This window comes from Oncorhynchus gorbuscha, linkage group LG22 (genome assembly GCF_021184085.1).
Source record: "Oncorhynchus gorbuscha isolate QuinsamMale2020 ecotype Even-year linkage group LG22, OgorEven_v1.0, whole genome shotgun sequence".
In the NCBI taxonomy this organism is placed as follows: Eukaryota; Metazoa; Chordata; class Actinopteri; order Salmoniformes; family Salmonidae; genus Oncorhynchus; species Oncorhynchus gorbuscha.
Genome location: NC_060194.1, coordinates 31,664,894 through 31,680,983, shown reverse-complemented (window position 1 = coordinate 31,680,983; position 16,090 = coordinate 31,664,894). Strand labels below are relative to the sequence as shown.

The 16,090-nt window shown below is 46.7% G+C and overlaps 1 protein-coding gene across 1 annotated transcript; it reads right to left on the bottom strand.

Annotated features, from left to right (window-relative positions):
• Positions 1-9,070: 9,070 nt before the first annotated feature.
• Positions 9,071-12,943, bottom strand: LOC124009985 (myocilin-like). Its single transcript, XM_046322269.1, has 3 exons — positions 12,200-12,943; positions 11,472-11,555; positions 9,071-10,258 (listed from the first exon to the last, which is right to left on the bottom strand). Exons 1-3 carry the CDS (start codon positions 12,681-12,683, stop codon positions 9,456-9,458), a joined length of 1,371 nt encoding a protein of 456 aa, XP_046178225.1. The 5' UTR covers positions 12,684-12,943; the 3' UTR covers positions 9,071-9,455.
• Positions 12,944-16,090: the final 3,147 nt, after the last annotated feature.

Below are 16,090 nucleotides of genomic sequence, written 5' to 3'. Positions count from 1 at the left end.
CCTCGGGATCAGTAGAAGCCACAGAAGAACTAAACAGACGGGATAAGGCATCAGGCTTGGTGTTTTTGCTACCCGGACGGTAAGAAATCACAAACTCGAAACGAGCGAAAAACAACGCCCAACGAGCTTGACGGGCATTAAGTCGTTTGGCAGAACGGATGTACTCAAGGTTATTATGGTCTGTCCAAACGACAAAAGGAACGGTCGCCCCCTCCAACCACTGTCGCCATTCGCCTAGGGCTAAGCGGATGGCGAGCAGTTCACGGTTACCCACATCATAGTTGCGCTCAGATGGCGACAGGCGATGAGAAAATAAGCGTAAGGATGAACCTTATCGTCAGACTGGAAGCGCTGGGATAGAATGGCTCCCACGCCTACCTCTGAAGCGTCAACCTCGACAATGAATTGTCTAGTGACGTCAGGAGTAACGAGGATAGGAGCGGACGTAAAACGTTCTTTTAGAAGATCAAAAGCTCCCTGGGCGGAACCGGACCACTTAAAACACGTCTTGACAGAAGTAAGAGCTGTGAGAGGGGCAGCAACTTGACCGAAATTACGAATGAAACGCCGATAGAAATTAGCGAAACCTAAAAAGCGCTGCAACTCGACACGTGACCTTGGAACGGGCCAATCACTGACAGCTTGGACCTTAGCGGAATCCATCTGAATGCCTTCAGCGGAAATAACGGAACCGAGAAAAGTAACGGAGGAGACATGAAAAGAGCACTTCTCAGCCTTTACGTAGAGACAATTCTCTAAAAGGCGCTGTAGAACACGTCGAACGTGCTGAACATGAATCTCGAGTGACGGTGAAAAAATCAGGATATCGTCAAGATAGACAAAAACAAAGATGTTCAGCATGTCTCTCAGAACATCATTAACTAATGCCTGAAAAACAGCTGGCGCATTGGCGAGACCAAACGGCAGAACCCGGTACTCAAAATGCCCTAACGGAGTGTTAAACGCCGTTTTCCACTCGTCCCCTCTCTGATGCGCACGAGATGGTAAGCGTTACGAAGGTCCAACTTAGTAAAGCACCTGGCTCCCTGCAGAATCTCGAAGGCTGATGACATAAGGGGAAGCGGATAACGATTCTTAACCGTTATGTCATTCAGCCCTCGATAATCCACGCAGGGGCGCAGAGTACCGTCCTTCTTCTTAACAAAAAAGAACCCCGCCCCGGCCGGAGAGGAAGAAGGCACTATGGTACCGGCGTCAAGAGACACAGATAAATAATCCTCGAGAGCCTTACGTTCGGGAGCCAACAGAGAGTATAGTCTACCCCGAGGAGGAGTGGTCCCCGGAAGGAGATCAATACTACAATCATACGACCGGTGAGGAGGAAGGGAGTTGGCTCGGGACCGACTGAAGACCGTGCGCAGATCATGATATTCCTCCGGCACTCCTGTCAAATCGCCAGGTTCCTCCTGAGAAGTGGGGACAGAAGAAATGGGAGGGATGGCAAACACTTCACATGACAAGAAACGTTCCAGGATAGGATAGAATTACTAGACCAATTAATAGAAGGATTATGACATACTAGCCAGGGATGACCCAAAACAACAGGTGTAAAAGGTGAACGAAAAATCAAAAAAGAAATAGTCTCACTGTGGTTACCAGATACTGTGAGAGTTAAAGGTAGTGTCTCAAATCTGATACTGGGAAGATGACTACCATCTAAGGCAAACATGGGCGTAGGCTTGTCTAACTGTCTGAAAGGAATGTCATGTTTCCGAGCCCATGCTTCGTCCATGAAACAACCCTCAGCCCCAGAGTCAATCAAGGCACTGCATGTAGCACCCGAACCGGTCCAGCGTAGATGGACCGACATAGTAGTACAGGATCTAGATGAAGAGACCTGAGTAGTAGCGCTCACCAGTAGCCCTCCGCTTACTGATGAGCTCTGGCCTTTTACTGGACATGAATTGACAAAATGTCCATCAAATCCGCAATAGAGGCACAGGCGGTTGGTGATCCTCCGTTCCCTCTCCTTGGTCGAGATGCGAATACCTCCCAGCTGCATGGGCTCAGTCTCTGAGCCAGAGGAGGGAGATGGTTGCGATGCGGAGCAGGGAAACACCGTTGACGCGAGCTCTCTTCCACGAGCTTGGTGACGAAGATCTACCCGTCGTTCTATGCGGATGGCGAGAGCAATCAAAGAGTCCACACTGGAAGGAACCTCCCGAGAGGGAAACGAATAGAAGGGGAAGCACAGGGACAAGACATGATAATCAATGACAAAACATGACATGGGCAGCTGGGAGGAGGTGCTCTTGTTCTCCATGGACTTCACAGTGTCCCAGAACTTTTTGCAGTTGGAGCTACAGGATGCAAACTTCTGCCTGAAGAAGCTGGCCTTAGCTTTCCTGACTGACTGCGTGTATTGGTTCCTGACTTCCCTGAACAGTTGCATATCGCGGGGACTGTTCGATGCTATTGCAGTCCGCCACAGGATGTTTTTGTGCTGGTCGAGGGCAGTCAGGTCTGGAGTGAACCAAGGGCTGTATCTGTTCTTAGTTCTGCATTTTTTGAACGGAGCATGCTTATCTAAAAAGGGTGAGGAAGTTACTCTTAAAGAATGACCAGGCATCCTCAACTGACGGGATGAGGTCAATGTCCTTCCAGGATACCCGGGCCAGGTCGATTAGAAAGGTCTGCTCACAGAAGTGTTTTAGGGAGCGTTTGACAGTGATGAGGGTTTGACTGCGGCACCGTAGCGGATACAGGCAATGAGGCAGTGGTCGCTGAGATCCTGGTTGAAGACAGCGGAGGTGTATTTGGAGGGCCAGTTGGTCAGGATGACATCTATGAGGGTACCCTTGCTTACAGAGTTAGGGTTGTACCTGCTGGGTTCCTTGATGATTTGTGTGAGATTGAGGGCATCTAGCTTAGATTGTAGGACTGCCGGGGTGTTAAGCATATCCCAGTTTAGGTCACCTAACAGAACAAACTCTGAAGCTAGATGGGGGGCAATCAATTCACAAATGGTGTCCAGGGCACAGCTGGGAGCTGAGGGGGGTCGGTAGCAGGCGGCAACAGTGAGAGACTTATTTCTGGAGAGAGTCATTTTCAGAATTAGTAGTTCGAACTGTTTGGGTATGGACCTGGAAAGTATGACATTACTTTGCAGGCTATCTCTGCAGTAGACTGCAACTCCTCCCCCTTTGGCAGTTCTATCTTGATGGAAGATGTTATAGTTGGGTATGGTAATCTCTGAATAATTGGTGGCCTTCCTGAGCCAGGATTCAGACACGGCAAGGACATCAGGGTTAGCAGAGTGTGCTAAAGCAGTGAGTAAAACAAACTTAGGGAGGAGGCTTCTGATGTTGACATGCATGAAACCAAGGCTTTTTCGATCACAGAAGTCAACAAATGATGGTGCCGGGGGACATGCAGGGCCTGGGTTTACCTCCACATCACCCGCGGAACAGAGAAGGAGTAGTATGAGGGTGCGGCTAAAGGCTATCAAAACTGGTCGCCTAGAGCGTTGGGGACAGAGAATAAGAGGAGCAGGTTTCTGGGCATGGTAGAATATATTCAGGGCATAATGCGCAGACAGGGGAATGGTGGGGTGCGGGTACGGCGGAGGTAAGCCCAGGCACTGGGTGATGATGAGAGAGGTTTTATCTCTGGACATGCTGGTTGTAATGGGTGAGGTCACCGCATATGTGGGAGGTGGGACAAAGGAGGTATCAGGGGTATGAGGAGTGGGACTAGGGGCTCCATTGTGAACTAAAACAATGATAACTAACCTGAGCAACAGTGTACAAGGCATATTGACATTTGAGAGAGACATACAGCGAGGCATACCGTAATCACAGGTGTTGAATTGGGAAAGCTAGCTAAAACAGTGGGTGAGACAACAGCTGATCAACTAGCACAACAACAGCAGGTAAAATGGCATTGACTAGGCAACGGGGCCGACAGATAAAACAAACAAGCAGAATGGAGTACCGTGATTAATGGACAGTCCAGCGTGCATCAGCTATGTAGCCAAGTGATCAGAGTCCAGGGGGCAGCGGTGGATGGGGCAGGGGGCTGGACTGGCGAGTGTTATCACAGGTTAAAAAACTAACAATGACTAAATAGCTTGTAGCTAGTTAGCTGGTTAGCTTCTGGAGGTTCTTGAGTGTGTTCTAAAAATTAAAAATAATAGCGATTCCGTATCACATTGGGTGAGGCAGGTTTCCGGAAGGTATAATTATTTTTTTTTTAATCGGGAAGACATAGAAAGTACATATGGGCCACTGCGTGTTTGGGATGCGGCGATGCAGACGGTTAGCAGGCCTGTGCAAACAAGCTAACAGATTAGCAGGCTGGGGTAAACAAGGTAGTAGTTAGCGGACCTGGGCTAAACAAGCTAGCAGTTAGCATGCCGAATTAGCAAGCAAGGAGATAGCGAGGGCTAGATAGTTCGCCTTTGAGAGTCGTCGCGATGGGGTGAGTCTGTCTATTCCTCTTCATGCGGTGACATCGATAGACCGGTCGTGGGTCCGGGTATTGTAGCCCAGGAGTATGCTACGGTGGCAGCACAGGAGCTCTGGCCGGGCTAGCTTCAAGCTACGTGGGTGGAAACGCTAGCCAGGAGTAATCAACCAGGGTTGCGGTTTAGCTCGATAGCTAGTTGTGAAGATCCAGCTGAAAAATGTTCCGTTTGCGGTGGGAATCCGGGGATAAAAAATAAATAGGTCCGTTATGCTCTGGTTAGCGTCGCGTTGTTCGAACTGGCGAGAGCTTTCCGAGCTAAAGGTTAGCTGATGACTGGTTAGCTGAAGACCGCTAGCATAGCTGGTGGTTAGCTGGCTAGCTTCAGTTGAGGGGTTCCGAAGTAAATATAAATACTTTAGGAAAAGTAGCTACATTGGGTGAGGCGGATTGCAGGAGAGTATTTGGAAGCTTAGGTTTAGCAAAATGATTTTAAAGATATGCGAAGAAAAATATCTAAAACGAAAAAGAGACGATATATACAGATAGACGATACAACAGGACAACTTACTGCTACGCAATCTTGGATTGTACACCAAACCACATTATCGTTTTGGAGGTGTTCAGAACAAGGTTAAGGGTAGAGAAAGCTTGTTGGACACTAAGAAAGCTTTGTTGTAGAGCATTTAACACAAAATCCAGGGAGGGGCTAGCTGAGTATAAGACTGTATCATCTGCATATAAATGGATGACAGAGCTTCCTACTGCCAGAGCTATGTTGCTGATGTACATTGAGAAGAGCGTGGGGCCTAGAATCGAACCCTGGGTACTCCCTTGGTGACAGGCAGTGGCTGAGACAGCAGATTTTCTGACTTTATACACTGCACTCTTTGAGAGAGGTAGTTAGCAAACCAACCCAAAGACCCCTCAGATACACAATAATCCTTAGCCGGCCCACAAGAATGGAATGGTCTACCATATCAAAAGCTTTGGCCAAGTCAATAAAAATAGCAACACAATATTGCGTAGAACGAAGGGCAATGGTGACATCAATGAGGACCTTTAAGGTTGCAGTGACACATCCATAACCTGAGCGGAAACCTGATTGCATACCCAAAAGAATACTATAGACATCAAGAAAGCCACTTTTGATAAACAGAGCAAAATAGAAATAGGCCTATAACAATTAGGATCAGCTTGATGATCTGCCCCTTTAAATAAAGGGTGAACCGTGGCTGCCTTCCAAGCAATGGGAACCTCCCCAGAGAGGAGAGACAGGTAAAAAGGTTGGAGATAGGCTTGGCGATGATAGAGGCAGCAACCTTAAAGAAGAAAGAGTCTAAACCATCTGACCCAGATGGGTTTTTGGGGTCAAGTCACTGAGTCTCAGTGACTGCCTGCAGGAGGAAACTTTGTAGTGGGGCAGGGGGAAAAGAGGGAGAAACATTGGGGATAGTTGCATTAGAAGGGGTGGGAGATGAGGAAATGTTGGATGGGCAAGGAGGCATGGCTAAGTCAAATAGGAATCCTGACTAAATGAAGTGGGGATTAAAGAGCTCAGCCACGTGCTTCTTGTCAATAACAACCACATCATCAACATTAAGGGACATGGGCTGCTGTGAAGAGGGTTTTTTCTCCAGGTCTTTAACAATTTTCCAGAACTTCTTGGGCTTAGACCCCCAGAGAGAAAACTGCTCCTTAAAGTAACTAGTCAGCTTGAGTATGCATGTGCCGAGCCTTTCGCCAAATGCAATTCTTGAGGTGGAGTAACTCTGCAAGATCACGGTCAAACCAGGGGCTGAACTTGTTTTTAATTCTCATTTTATTTATGGTGGAGTGTTTGTTAACAATACCACTGAAAATATCAAAAATAAGGTCCAAGTGTCTTCGACAGAGGGGATCAAGCTGATTCTATACCATTTTACAGAGACCAGTTCATGAAGGCTTTACTCATTAAAGTTTAAGCGTTTATGACAAATCAGAACAGGTCGTTTCACTGAGCAGCCATTACGAACACAGGCTGTAAAACAGTGATCACTGAGGTCATTATGGAGAACTGTCACGCCCTGGTCGAAGTATTTTGTGTTTATCTTTATGTATTGGATCAGGCCAGGGTGTGGCATCGGGTTTTTGTATTGTGGTGTGTTTTGTCTTGGGGTTTTGGTATATAGTAGGATTGTAGCTAGTGGGGTGATCTAGCAGAGTCTATGGCTGTCTGGAGTGGTTCTCAATCAGAGTCAGGTGTTTATCGTTGTCTCTGATTGGGAACCATATTTAGGCAGCCATATTCTTTGGTTGTTTTGTGGGTGATTGTCCTTAGTGTCATTGTTCCTGTCTGTGTTAGTTTTCACTAGTATAGGCTGTTTCGGTTTTCGTTACGTTCTTTGTTTTGTAGTGTTTGTGTTTTTAGATTCGTTTTTTTTTTGTTCATTAAACATGGATCGCAATCTACACGCTGCAGTTTGGTCCAACTCTCCTTCACCACACCTAGAAAACCGTTACAGAATCACCCACCCTAAACGGACCAAGCAGCGTGTCAACAGGCAGGAGCAGCCCAAAGAGGAGATGCGCAATAAGGATTTCTGGACAAGGAGGGAGGAAATCCTTGACGGGAGAGGACCCTGGGCTAAACCAGGGGAGTGTAGCCGCCCAAAGGTGCAGCAGGAGAAGAGGCAACAGGAGCAGCCCAAAGAGGAGGAAGAACTGGACGGTGAGGGACCCTGGGCTCAGCCTGGAGAATATCGCCGCCCCAAGGAAGAACTGGAGGCGGAGAGAGCGGAGAGGCGCCAGTATGAGGAGGCAGCACGGCGACTCGGAAGGAAGCCTGAGAGTCAGCCCCAAAAATTTATTGGGGGGGGGCTCAGGGAGAGTGTGGCAAAGTCAGGAGTCAAACCTGAGCCAACTCTCCCTGTTTATCGTGAGGAGCCAAGGAGGAGACCAGAGCCGGTGTTGGAGGTGAGCGAAGCAGAGACTGTGAAGGAGTTAATGGGGAAATTGGAGGAGAGAGAAATGAGGGAGTTGCTGTGTTGGTGCTTTTTGCATGGAATTCGCCCGACAAACGTGTCCAGGATTTGATGGCACCTGGGTCAGCGCTCCATACTCGTCCTGAGGTGCGTGTTAGTCGGCTGGTGAAGTTGGTGCCAGCCTCACGCATCAGGCCTCCTGTGCACATCCCTAGCCTTGCACGACCTGTGCCAGCACTGCTCTCAAGATCTCCAGTACGCCTTAACGGTCGAGCCCATCCTGTGCCACCTCCACACAGGGGCTGAATCATTTTGCACGCCCAATTTTTCAGTTTTTGATTTGTTAAAAAAGTTTGAAATGTCGTTCCACTTCATGATTGTGTCCCACTTGTTGTTGATTCTTCACAAAAAAATACAGTTTTATATCTTTATGTTTGAAGCCTGAAATGTGGCAAAAGGTCGCAAAGTTCAAGGGGGCCGAATACTTTCGCAAGGCACTGTACATGCACATTTCCAGATATCATCAACAGTAATACAATCAAGGCACGGCAGAGGACAGGGAGATCTCTGAAATACTGAATTATGACATCTGAATGCGCATCAGATGACAACAAGATCATATTGTACAGCAATTTCATCAGGTAACATGAATACAAAGCCAGCGATAGGTGGTTAGAATAGGATGGGAGGCCAAGAGTCTGCGTAACCAATAGAGAGTCAGAGTCCCGAGTGTGGGAACAAACAGTCTTTCCCACGGTTGGGTAAAGACAGTTTGTAGTCAACAAAGTATGCAGGAGTCATGAGGAAAATAGAAAAATGCACAATAAAAAAATATATATAATGACTTGGGGCTAGCCAATGTAAGTTCAGAGTCACTCGCCCCAACAGTGTGTGCTGGAGGCGATCAAAATCTTGGGAGTGTGGTGGGGGTACCTGTAGTAGACATGGGGAGACAGGCCAGGGCATATGATAAACAGATTGCAAGGTGGAATCCAAACAGCAGTGCAGCAGGCAACAGGAGTAGGTCTCACACCCACTTGGGAGAAGCTTTTATTTCTGGAGTCAGATTTCTTGTATAAAATGCCAGTGGATGGTCTTTGAACAGCAGGAGGGGACTTCAGAGGATGCTTCAAAGACTCCTGACACTTGTTGTGCCCAAAGGCCTCGACACCTTTTACTTCACACCTTGGTGCTAATTGAATTTGTATCTAGTCTGTCCTTGCAAGCCTGGAAGCCTTAACTCAGCATTCAGTCCCCATAAAGTCAAATATATCATTGTAATGTACTTTATGTTAAAAAAAAAATTTTATTATTGGCTTTCAAAATAGCATCAGATCAAACACTACTCACTCAGTTCCAGGTTGGATGGTGTCCTCAGGTCTCTGATGTTTGTCTGTTAGAGCACCCTCCGTATAGCTTGGAAAAAGAAAAACCTTGGAAGCAGTAATCTCTAGGGTTAATTTTGGTCAAAATTAGGTTGTCGGTTAGGAGTTTTGATATGGAGCGAAATCCATGCTGTGGGGGGTAGCATCCTGCATATGTACCTGCCAAAAAATCCAAGTTTATCTAATTCCAAATCTAAAAACATGTTGAAAAATGTGAGAGCTCACATGCAGCTGTGTCTCTCTCTCTCTCTGAGGGGGGCGTGCCACTGGACAGAACAAATGCAGACTGATCAACTCTTTAGGGATCTCTATCATTTTAATATTTATTGAGAGATAAAATGACATACAAAAGGTCATTGGAGCCCATATAATACACAATAGTGAAGATACAACTTGAATATAGATTCAACATGGACAGTACAGTACATTTTTTAATTAAAATAAGTAAAATACACAGTATATAATACACCTTAGTGAATCTCCTGCCATTAATTTTATTGTAAGATTCATTCATTCACTTATTTACATTAGTAGAAAAAAATGCATTGTAGTAGACAGAGTAGCAACAGGCCTCGCTGTGATCTGATTATAAAGCTGTTAGTAATGTTGTTGGTTCATAATATTCTAGTAACAGCGTATGAGTTCATGCCACACCAGTCCATCATCTCTGCCCAGCCTCCTCTTATTGGCTGCTTCTGCTGGGTCTCCCCAAGCTGACGTCGTAGGTGATCATGTGGAAGTTGTCCCAGGCATAGAGCTTCCTCTGGGCATGGTTGTAGTCCACCATGCTGTTGTAGCGGTAGTGGTTCTTAAAGGGCACCGCCATGCCTCTGCCCTGGCCGGTGGCCGTGTCGAACACGTGGTTGACGGTGGTGTCTGGGGCGGTGTAGCTGGCCACCGTGTAGAGCCGACCGCAAATCATGAAGGAGTTAGCCACTGTGTTCTTCCTGATGTTGGTCTCCCAGCTCCTCTTCACCTCCAGGCTCTCAGGGTCCAGCTGGGACACCACGATGGCTCCCTTGGCCTTGCTGGTGCTGTAGATGGCCCACAGGCCCTGCTCGTCCACCGCCAGGTCGATGTCTGTGTAGCCGCCCCAGGAGTAGGGGTGCTGGCCGTGGAAGCCAGCGTGGGGGAGGTCCAGGCGTGCCGCCAGGCTCTCGTAGGCAAGGTCGTAGCGGAGCAGGGTGCGGCTGCGTCGTCGCTGGTAGTAGAGGGAACCACGGTACAGGGTGGCCCCTGTGCTCTCCACGGGCTCAGGCAGCACCATAACCTTCATGGGGAAGCCCTTGGCAAACTGCTCCATGTCCTCATAGGCGAACAGCTGGCGGACGTCCGTGCCCACTGTGTCGATGCGCCACACCGTCTTGTTTCCGTATGGAGAGGCCATGGGCTCAGGGTCCTGCAGCCACACCCCGTACTTCCCTGTGATGCTGTCAGCTTTTCGGTGCAGGACGGGCTCTCCCACAGACACCAGCTCACCACAGCCTGGACACAGAGAGAGGGTAGTTACATTAAATTCAATCAATCAAGTAAATTGGAATATGTGCTTTATGAAATATGATCACTACCTTTATGATCATCTCTCATTTATTTTAGTTTTTAGAGGTGACGTGCATATACATAATACACTGAACAAAAATATAAACACAACATGTGAACTGTTAGTCCCATGTTTAATGAGCTGAAATAAACCATCACAGAAATGTTCCATACGCACAAAAAAGCTTATTTCTCTCAAATTTTGTGCACATATTTGTTTACATCCCTGTTAGTCAGCATTTCTCCTTTTCCAAGATAATCCATCCACCTGACAGGTGTGGCATATCAAGAAGCTGGTTAAACAGCATGATCATTACACAGGTGCACATTTTGCTGGGGACAATAAAAGGCCACTCCAAAATGTGCAGTTTTGTCACACAATACAATGCCACAGATGTCTCAAGTTTTGAGGGAGTGTGCAGTTTTTGAGAATTTATCAGTATGTTCGAGCGGTGTGTATGGTGTTGTGTGGGCGAGCGGTTTGCTGATGTCAACGTTGTGAACCGTTTTCCATGGTGGCAGTGGGGTTATGGTATGGGCAGGCATAAGCTATGGGCAATGACCACAATTGCATTTTATCGATGGCAATTTGAATGCACAGAAATACCGTGATGAGATCCTGAGAACCATTGTGAGGCCCATTTTGTTTAACATACTGTACCTGTGTCCAACAGATGCATCTCTGTATTCCCAGTCATGTGAAATCCATAGATTAGGGCCTAATACATTTATTTAAATAGACTGATTTCCTCAAATGAACTGTAACAGTAAAATCTTTGATATTGTTGCATTGTTGCATTATATTTTTGTTCAGTATAGTTGGTGTGTAGTGGCTTTAAGAAGCCACTAGGGAGAGATAGATACAAGTTAAATCAGTGGTTTTCAACCTTTTTCTACAAGACCCCGTTGTTTTGCCAGAATTTCTGTCGACCCCACCCCAAATCTAACCTTCAAATCTGTACATTTTGATTTTTACATCAACAAATAACATTAAATTCATTACATTTTCCATATCTCTTTTCACAATGAAAAGAAACCAATAAATATATTTACTCAATAAAAAATGTCTTTCTCAACATTTTGCTGTATATGGTCCCATACAATAATCTGTACTCTAAATGTTTTGTTCCCAAAAACAATAACAATCCCAAAAAACGACCTGTGTGGTTCTGCCCAGCGTCTTGAATGAGACGTGATGCTGGGACCTCAGTCACCTCTGCCTTCATCTCCTGATAGAGAGAGTCTGAGAGGAAGAGAGAGAGAAATCACATTTTTTTCAATGGTTTATTTGGTGGCTGAAGTCATAAATCACTCAAAATATCCAGCATCAATAATCCTGAACACATTCAACGATGACACACTGACAACATGAAGGCATCTTGATATGTTCTCCAGTCATTTGACATGCAGCGCAGCCCCCTATTTAACAGAGTTATTGTATTCCCCAAAAGATCACAGACACTTAAACTAACATGCAACGTGCAAGTGACAGAGTAGTAGAAGCAGAATCCGTATAAATACCATTCCGCTAACCCAACCAAGCAGTGCATACTGAAACCTGACCTGTACTCCACTCTGTTTACATTAGAACACTGATTTTGACCAGATCAGATAAACAAACACCCACAATCCACAGTTCCTAACTCATTATCTAGAAACTTAAAGGGTTCTTCAGCTGTCCCCATATGATAACCTTTTGAGGAACACTTTTTGGTTCCATGTAGAATGCTTTCTACAGATGGTTCTATCAGGAACCAAAAAGGGCTCCTATGGGGACAGCCGAGGAACCCTTTAGGAACTATTTTCTCTAAAAGTATATATAATAATGCATTTTCACACAGTTCAGGGGTGGGTTATAAGTGATGATGTGAGACAGTAGAGACTTACTGCTGGCTGGTCTCTGGTTGAGCTCGTGAAGTGGGAGTCCTGCTCCAGCGGCTTGGTGCTGGTGGCAGGGTCTCTGTCGCAGTGTCTCAGCCGCTGCACTCAGTTCGTCCACCCTCCTCTGGAGCCCCTGCACCTGCCTGTTCAGCTGCTCCTTGTCCCCCTGCAGCTGGCTCTTATCTCTCATGGCCTGGGAGTACGCTTCCTGGATGGTCTTGTCTCCCCCACCCCCTGGACCCTCTCCCCCTGCTCCCTTGCCCCCCAGCAGCCTGCTGACCAGGGCCTCTAGCAGGGTGAGACGAGATTTCACCACCTCCATATCTGGTCCTCCGCTGGTCCCGGAGCAGCTCGCGTCTGCAGGATTGTCCACTGTGAAGGTGTACTGACAGCGCCCCGTGTGGTCATTGGAGCGTCTCAGGGAGGCTCTGTCCTGGCTCTGGGAGCTCAGAACCAGGTAGGACAGACCCAAGGCTACATGGAGCCACATTCTGGAGGACAGCTGGATGGATCACCTGGGTCTCAGACTGGATCACTCTCTTGGTCCTTCAGGAGTTGTTCTCTTTCTTTCTTTCTTTCTTTCTTTCTTTCTTTCTTTCTTTCTTTCTTTCTTTCTTTCTTTCTTTCTTTCTGATGGATCAGAGGACCTGTGATGGAACCTTTCAGCTGAGATCAGGTTTGTATCCTGTTGAATTCTTTGCCTGGTCTCTTTTATTTCTGACTGCGTCCCTGGTCTTTTGTCACTGTCTGTTGTTCTCTGAGTTAGAACACGCTGCAAGTGGGATATTTATACAGTCAACTAGCATACTGTGGGAGGGGACAAGGATCATGGCTGCACATCTGAGATGGGGCATGGGGGGGGGGGCTAGGGGGTGTGACGCCATGTGTTCTGAGATAGAGAGTGGATTTAACACAGCTAGTTTTTGTTCTGTCTATGTTTTATTGTGTCTGTCTGTAATAGTTGTTTGTCTGCAGTTATTTATCAAAACATAGGTTGTATTTGTCTATACTGAGCGTCTTCGTGTCTGTCTGATCCCCTTTTTATCATAGTAACGATGGCTACTCAGTGTTTACTTCCTTTATAGCCGATAGTTATATAATGAAATCACCATATGATTAAACTCTCCCCAGGCACAATGTCCAATATCTCTTTGATTTATCACCAGTTAGGTAGTGTCCTATGCACCTGCATTTTAGGTGTGAAGTACAGGTAAGCTCTGGGCTAAGGTTCAGCGAATTCACCATTACATCCTGTCTGCTTGCCTTAGTCTAAACAGGTCTGGGATGTCCAGCTGCCGTCCACCCCTTGCCCCCCACAACAGGCCAACCCAGCTTAGCCTGGTCCCAAATCTACGGGAAAATCAGTTCACCTCTACACCTGAGGGCAGTCTGGCACTGCTCTGCCAGGGCAGGATGTCTGGAGGGTGGTTAGGATTAGGAATGTGGTGAGCACAGATGGTCCATCCTTCCTGCCTAACCCATAGTTTCCTTTATCTGGCTGCTTCACTCTGGCATCATAAATCTAGCTAAAGGATGGGGATGATTAGGGAATATTTGACTGGACATCATCCCACTCTTGTGTAACAGAAAGCTTTCATTACAACGTGATTCATATCAGAACATTGAGACAGGGTTTTAGTCACCTCCCCTTTCTTTCCCCTCACATGCAGGAATCCCCACCACCCACTTCTCTTCTCTCTCTGCCTCCCTCTCCTTCCACTGCTCTCCTGCTGGCTATCCACCTTCTTCTCCCCCCCTCCTTCTGGCTAGGCACCCTCTCTTTTCTCCCTCCCTCCTGTCCTCCTAACTCTCTTCCCCGGTCCCCTGGCAAGCCACCTTCTCCCCCCCCCCCTCCTGCTCCCTAGGCGCCGAAAACGTGAGATATTGATTATGGCAGCCCCCCCACACCTCTCTGATTCAGAGGGGTTGGGATAAATGGGGAAGACACATTTCAGTTGAAGGCATTCCGTTGTAAAACTGACTAGGTATCCCCCTTTCCCTTTCCTTCTGGCTAGCCAACATCTCTTTTCTCCCTCTCCTCCCACCTCTCTCCCTCTGCCTAGACACCATATCTACTCTTCCCTCTCTCTGGCCTTCAACCAGCTTGGGATCTGGGCCCTGGGGAGCAGCCCTAAAGGGGATCATGTCCTTTGGTTTGATCTGGTGATCTGGAGACAAAACAAACCTTGTTTTGTACCAGGTGGACATTCCACGTGTCTTGCCTCTGTCAGTTGGTTTTGGGGGCCAGTTTTGTGAAGTGCCAACACACACACACACACACACATGTTTATGACTGAGGGAGTGGATAGGGGAGCAGGTTGGAACCACATGGCTCAGACACGATAGTCGATTAAGGGAAAAAACTAATGATAGGGAGAACGGAGGATCTGCAGAAGAGGAGAGGTAGCAGGGAGAATCACTAAGATAATAACAGATGCTCCATCTCCTCTCCCCTACCCCTCGGGGGAACGGAGTAATGGTTTTTGCATATTTACTCTTGGCACAGCTACGGTCGACTCAAATTCAAAACATTGCTTGAGTGATGATTTATTTTCTATTCCCTCCCCCCTTCCCAGTCATTCCACCCCTATGCTTCCAACTTAAATTCACCACATACTCACTAAAAAGTGTTTGTTCCACAATATCAAACTCAAACTCCCCTGGTTGGCTCAACTGGATAGACTTCATGTTTCACTGTGGAATCTCCAGCAGTGTTTCCACCGTAAGTTCGTTCACCTCTCCAATGTTTTTTTTCTGACATAAAGTTACGGTGCTTCAGGCATCCTATTTTTCTCCAGCCCTGTCCATGGCCACTGGCCCCCTGCCTCATAGTGGCCACAGAGAAAATACAGGCAGTCCACAGGCGGTCAGCTGCAGTCTCTCAGTGAGGGGCACGGACATACCGGTAGCATTTTGCCAGCCAAGAGTACTTAGCACCTCTGAACAGACTGCCGCCTGTAATTTGTAACTGAGTGCAAACCAATTCTACATGTAGAATCGAGCAAAAATATTGGTCCACCAGTCGGCGGTTCCCTAAAACACACCTCGCCGAATGAATGGCAGATCAACAGTCTGGTGTTTGTGGTCCCTCAGTCCAATGACACCAGACTGCTGCTTAAAATGGACTCCTGATGCCTCTGCCATGCACTTAATTAGGATGGCTTATTTAGTATTGTTTAAATAAAAAAGACAGACCACAAAAGCAGATCATGTTATTTCTTTCCATTTATCAGCAGCCCAAGTGGTTTGACTACTGCTGGGCGACAGCACCCAGAGTGTACAGTGCCTTTAGAAAGAAGTCATACCTCTTGACTTACTCCACATTTTGCTGTGTTACTGCCTGAATTCAAAATGGATAACATGTTTGTTCTTCTCAACCACCTACACACAATAACCCATAATGACAAAAATAAAACATGTTTTTAGACATTTTTGCAAATGTATTGAAAATTAAGTACAGAAATATCTCATATTTACACCCCTGAGTCAATACATGTTAGAATCACCTTTGGCAGCGATTACAGCTCGGAGTATTTCTGGGTATGTTTCTAAGAGCTTTATACACCTGGATGGTACAATATTTGCACATTGTTCTTTAAAACATTCTTCAAAGTCTGTCGAGTTGATTGTTGATCAGTGCTAGACAGCCATTTTCTAGTCCTGCCATAGATTTTCAAGCCGATTTGTCAAAAATTTAACTAGGCCACGTTGGAACATTCAGTGTCATCTTGGTAAGCAACTCCAGTGTATTTTTGGCCTTGTGTTTTAGGTTATTGTCCTGCTGTAAGGTAAATTAGTTTCCCAGTGTCTGTTGGAAAGCACACTGAATCAGGTTATCCTCCAGGATTTTTCCTGTGCTTAGCTCTATTCTGTTTATTTTTTCATCCTAAAGAAAAC

Bases quoted from the DNA above. Each gene is read 5' to 3' on its own strand.
- LOC124009985 (XM_046322269.1), bottom strand. From the start codon at position 12,683: ATGTGGCTCCATGTAGCCTTGGGTCTGTCCTACCTGGTTCTGAGCTCC. The intron at 11,556-12,199 runs GTAAGTCTCTAC...TCTTCCTCTCAG, and splicing joins CAACCAGAGACCAGCCAGCA to ACTCTCTCTATCAGGAGATG. The intron at 10,259-11,471 runs GTCGTTTTTTGG...CTCTGTGTCCAG, and splicing joins CGCTGGGCAGAACCACACAG to GCTGTGGTGAGCTGGTGTCT.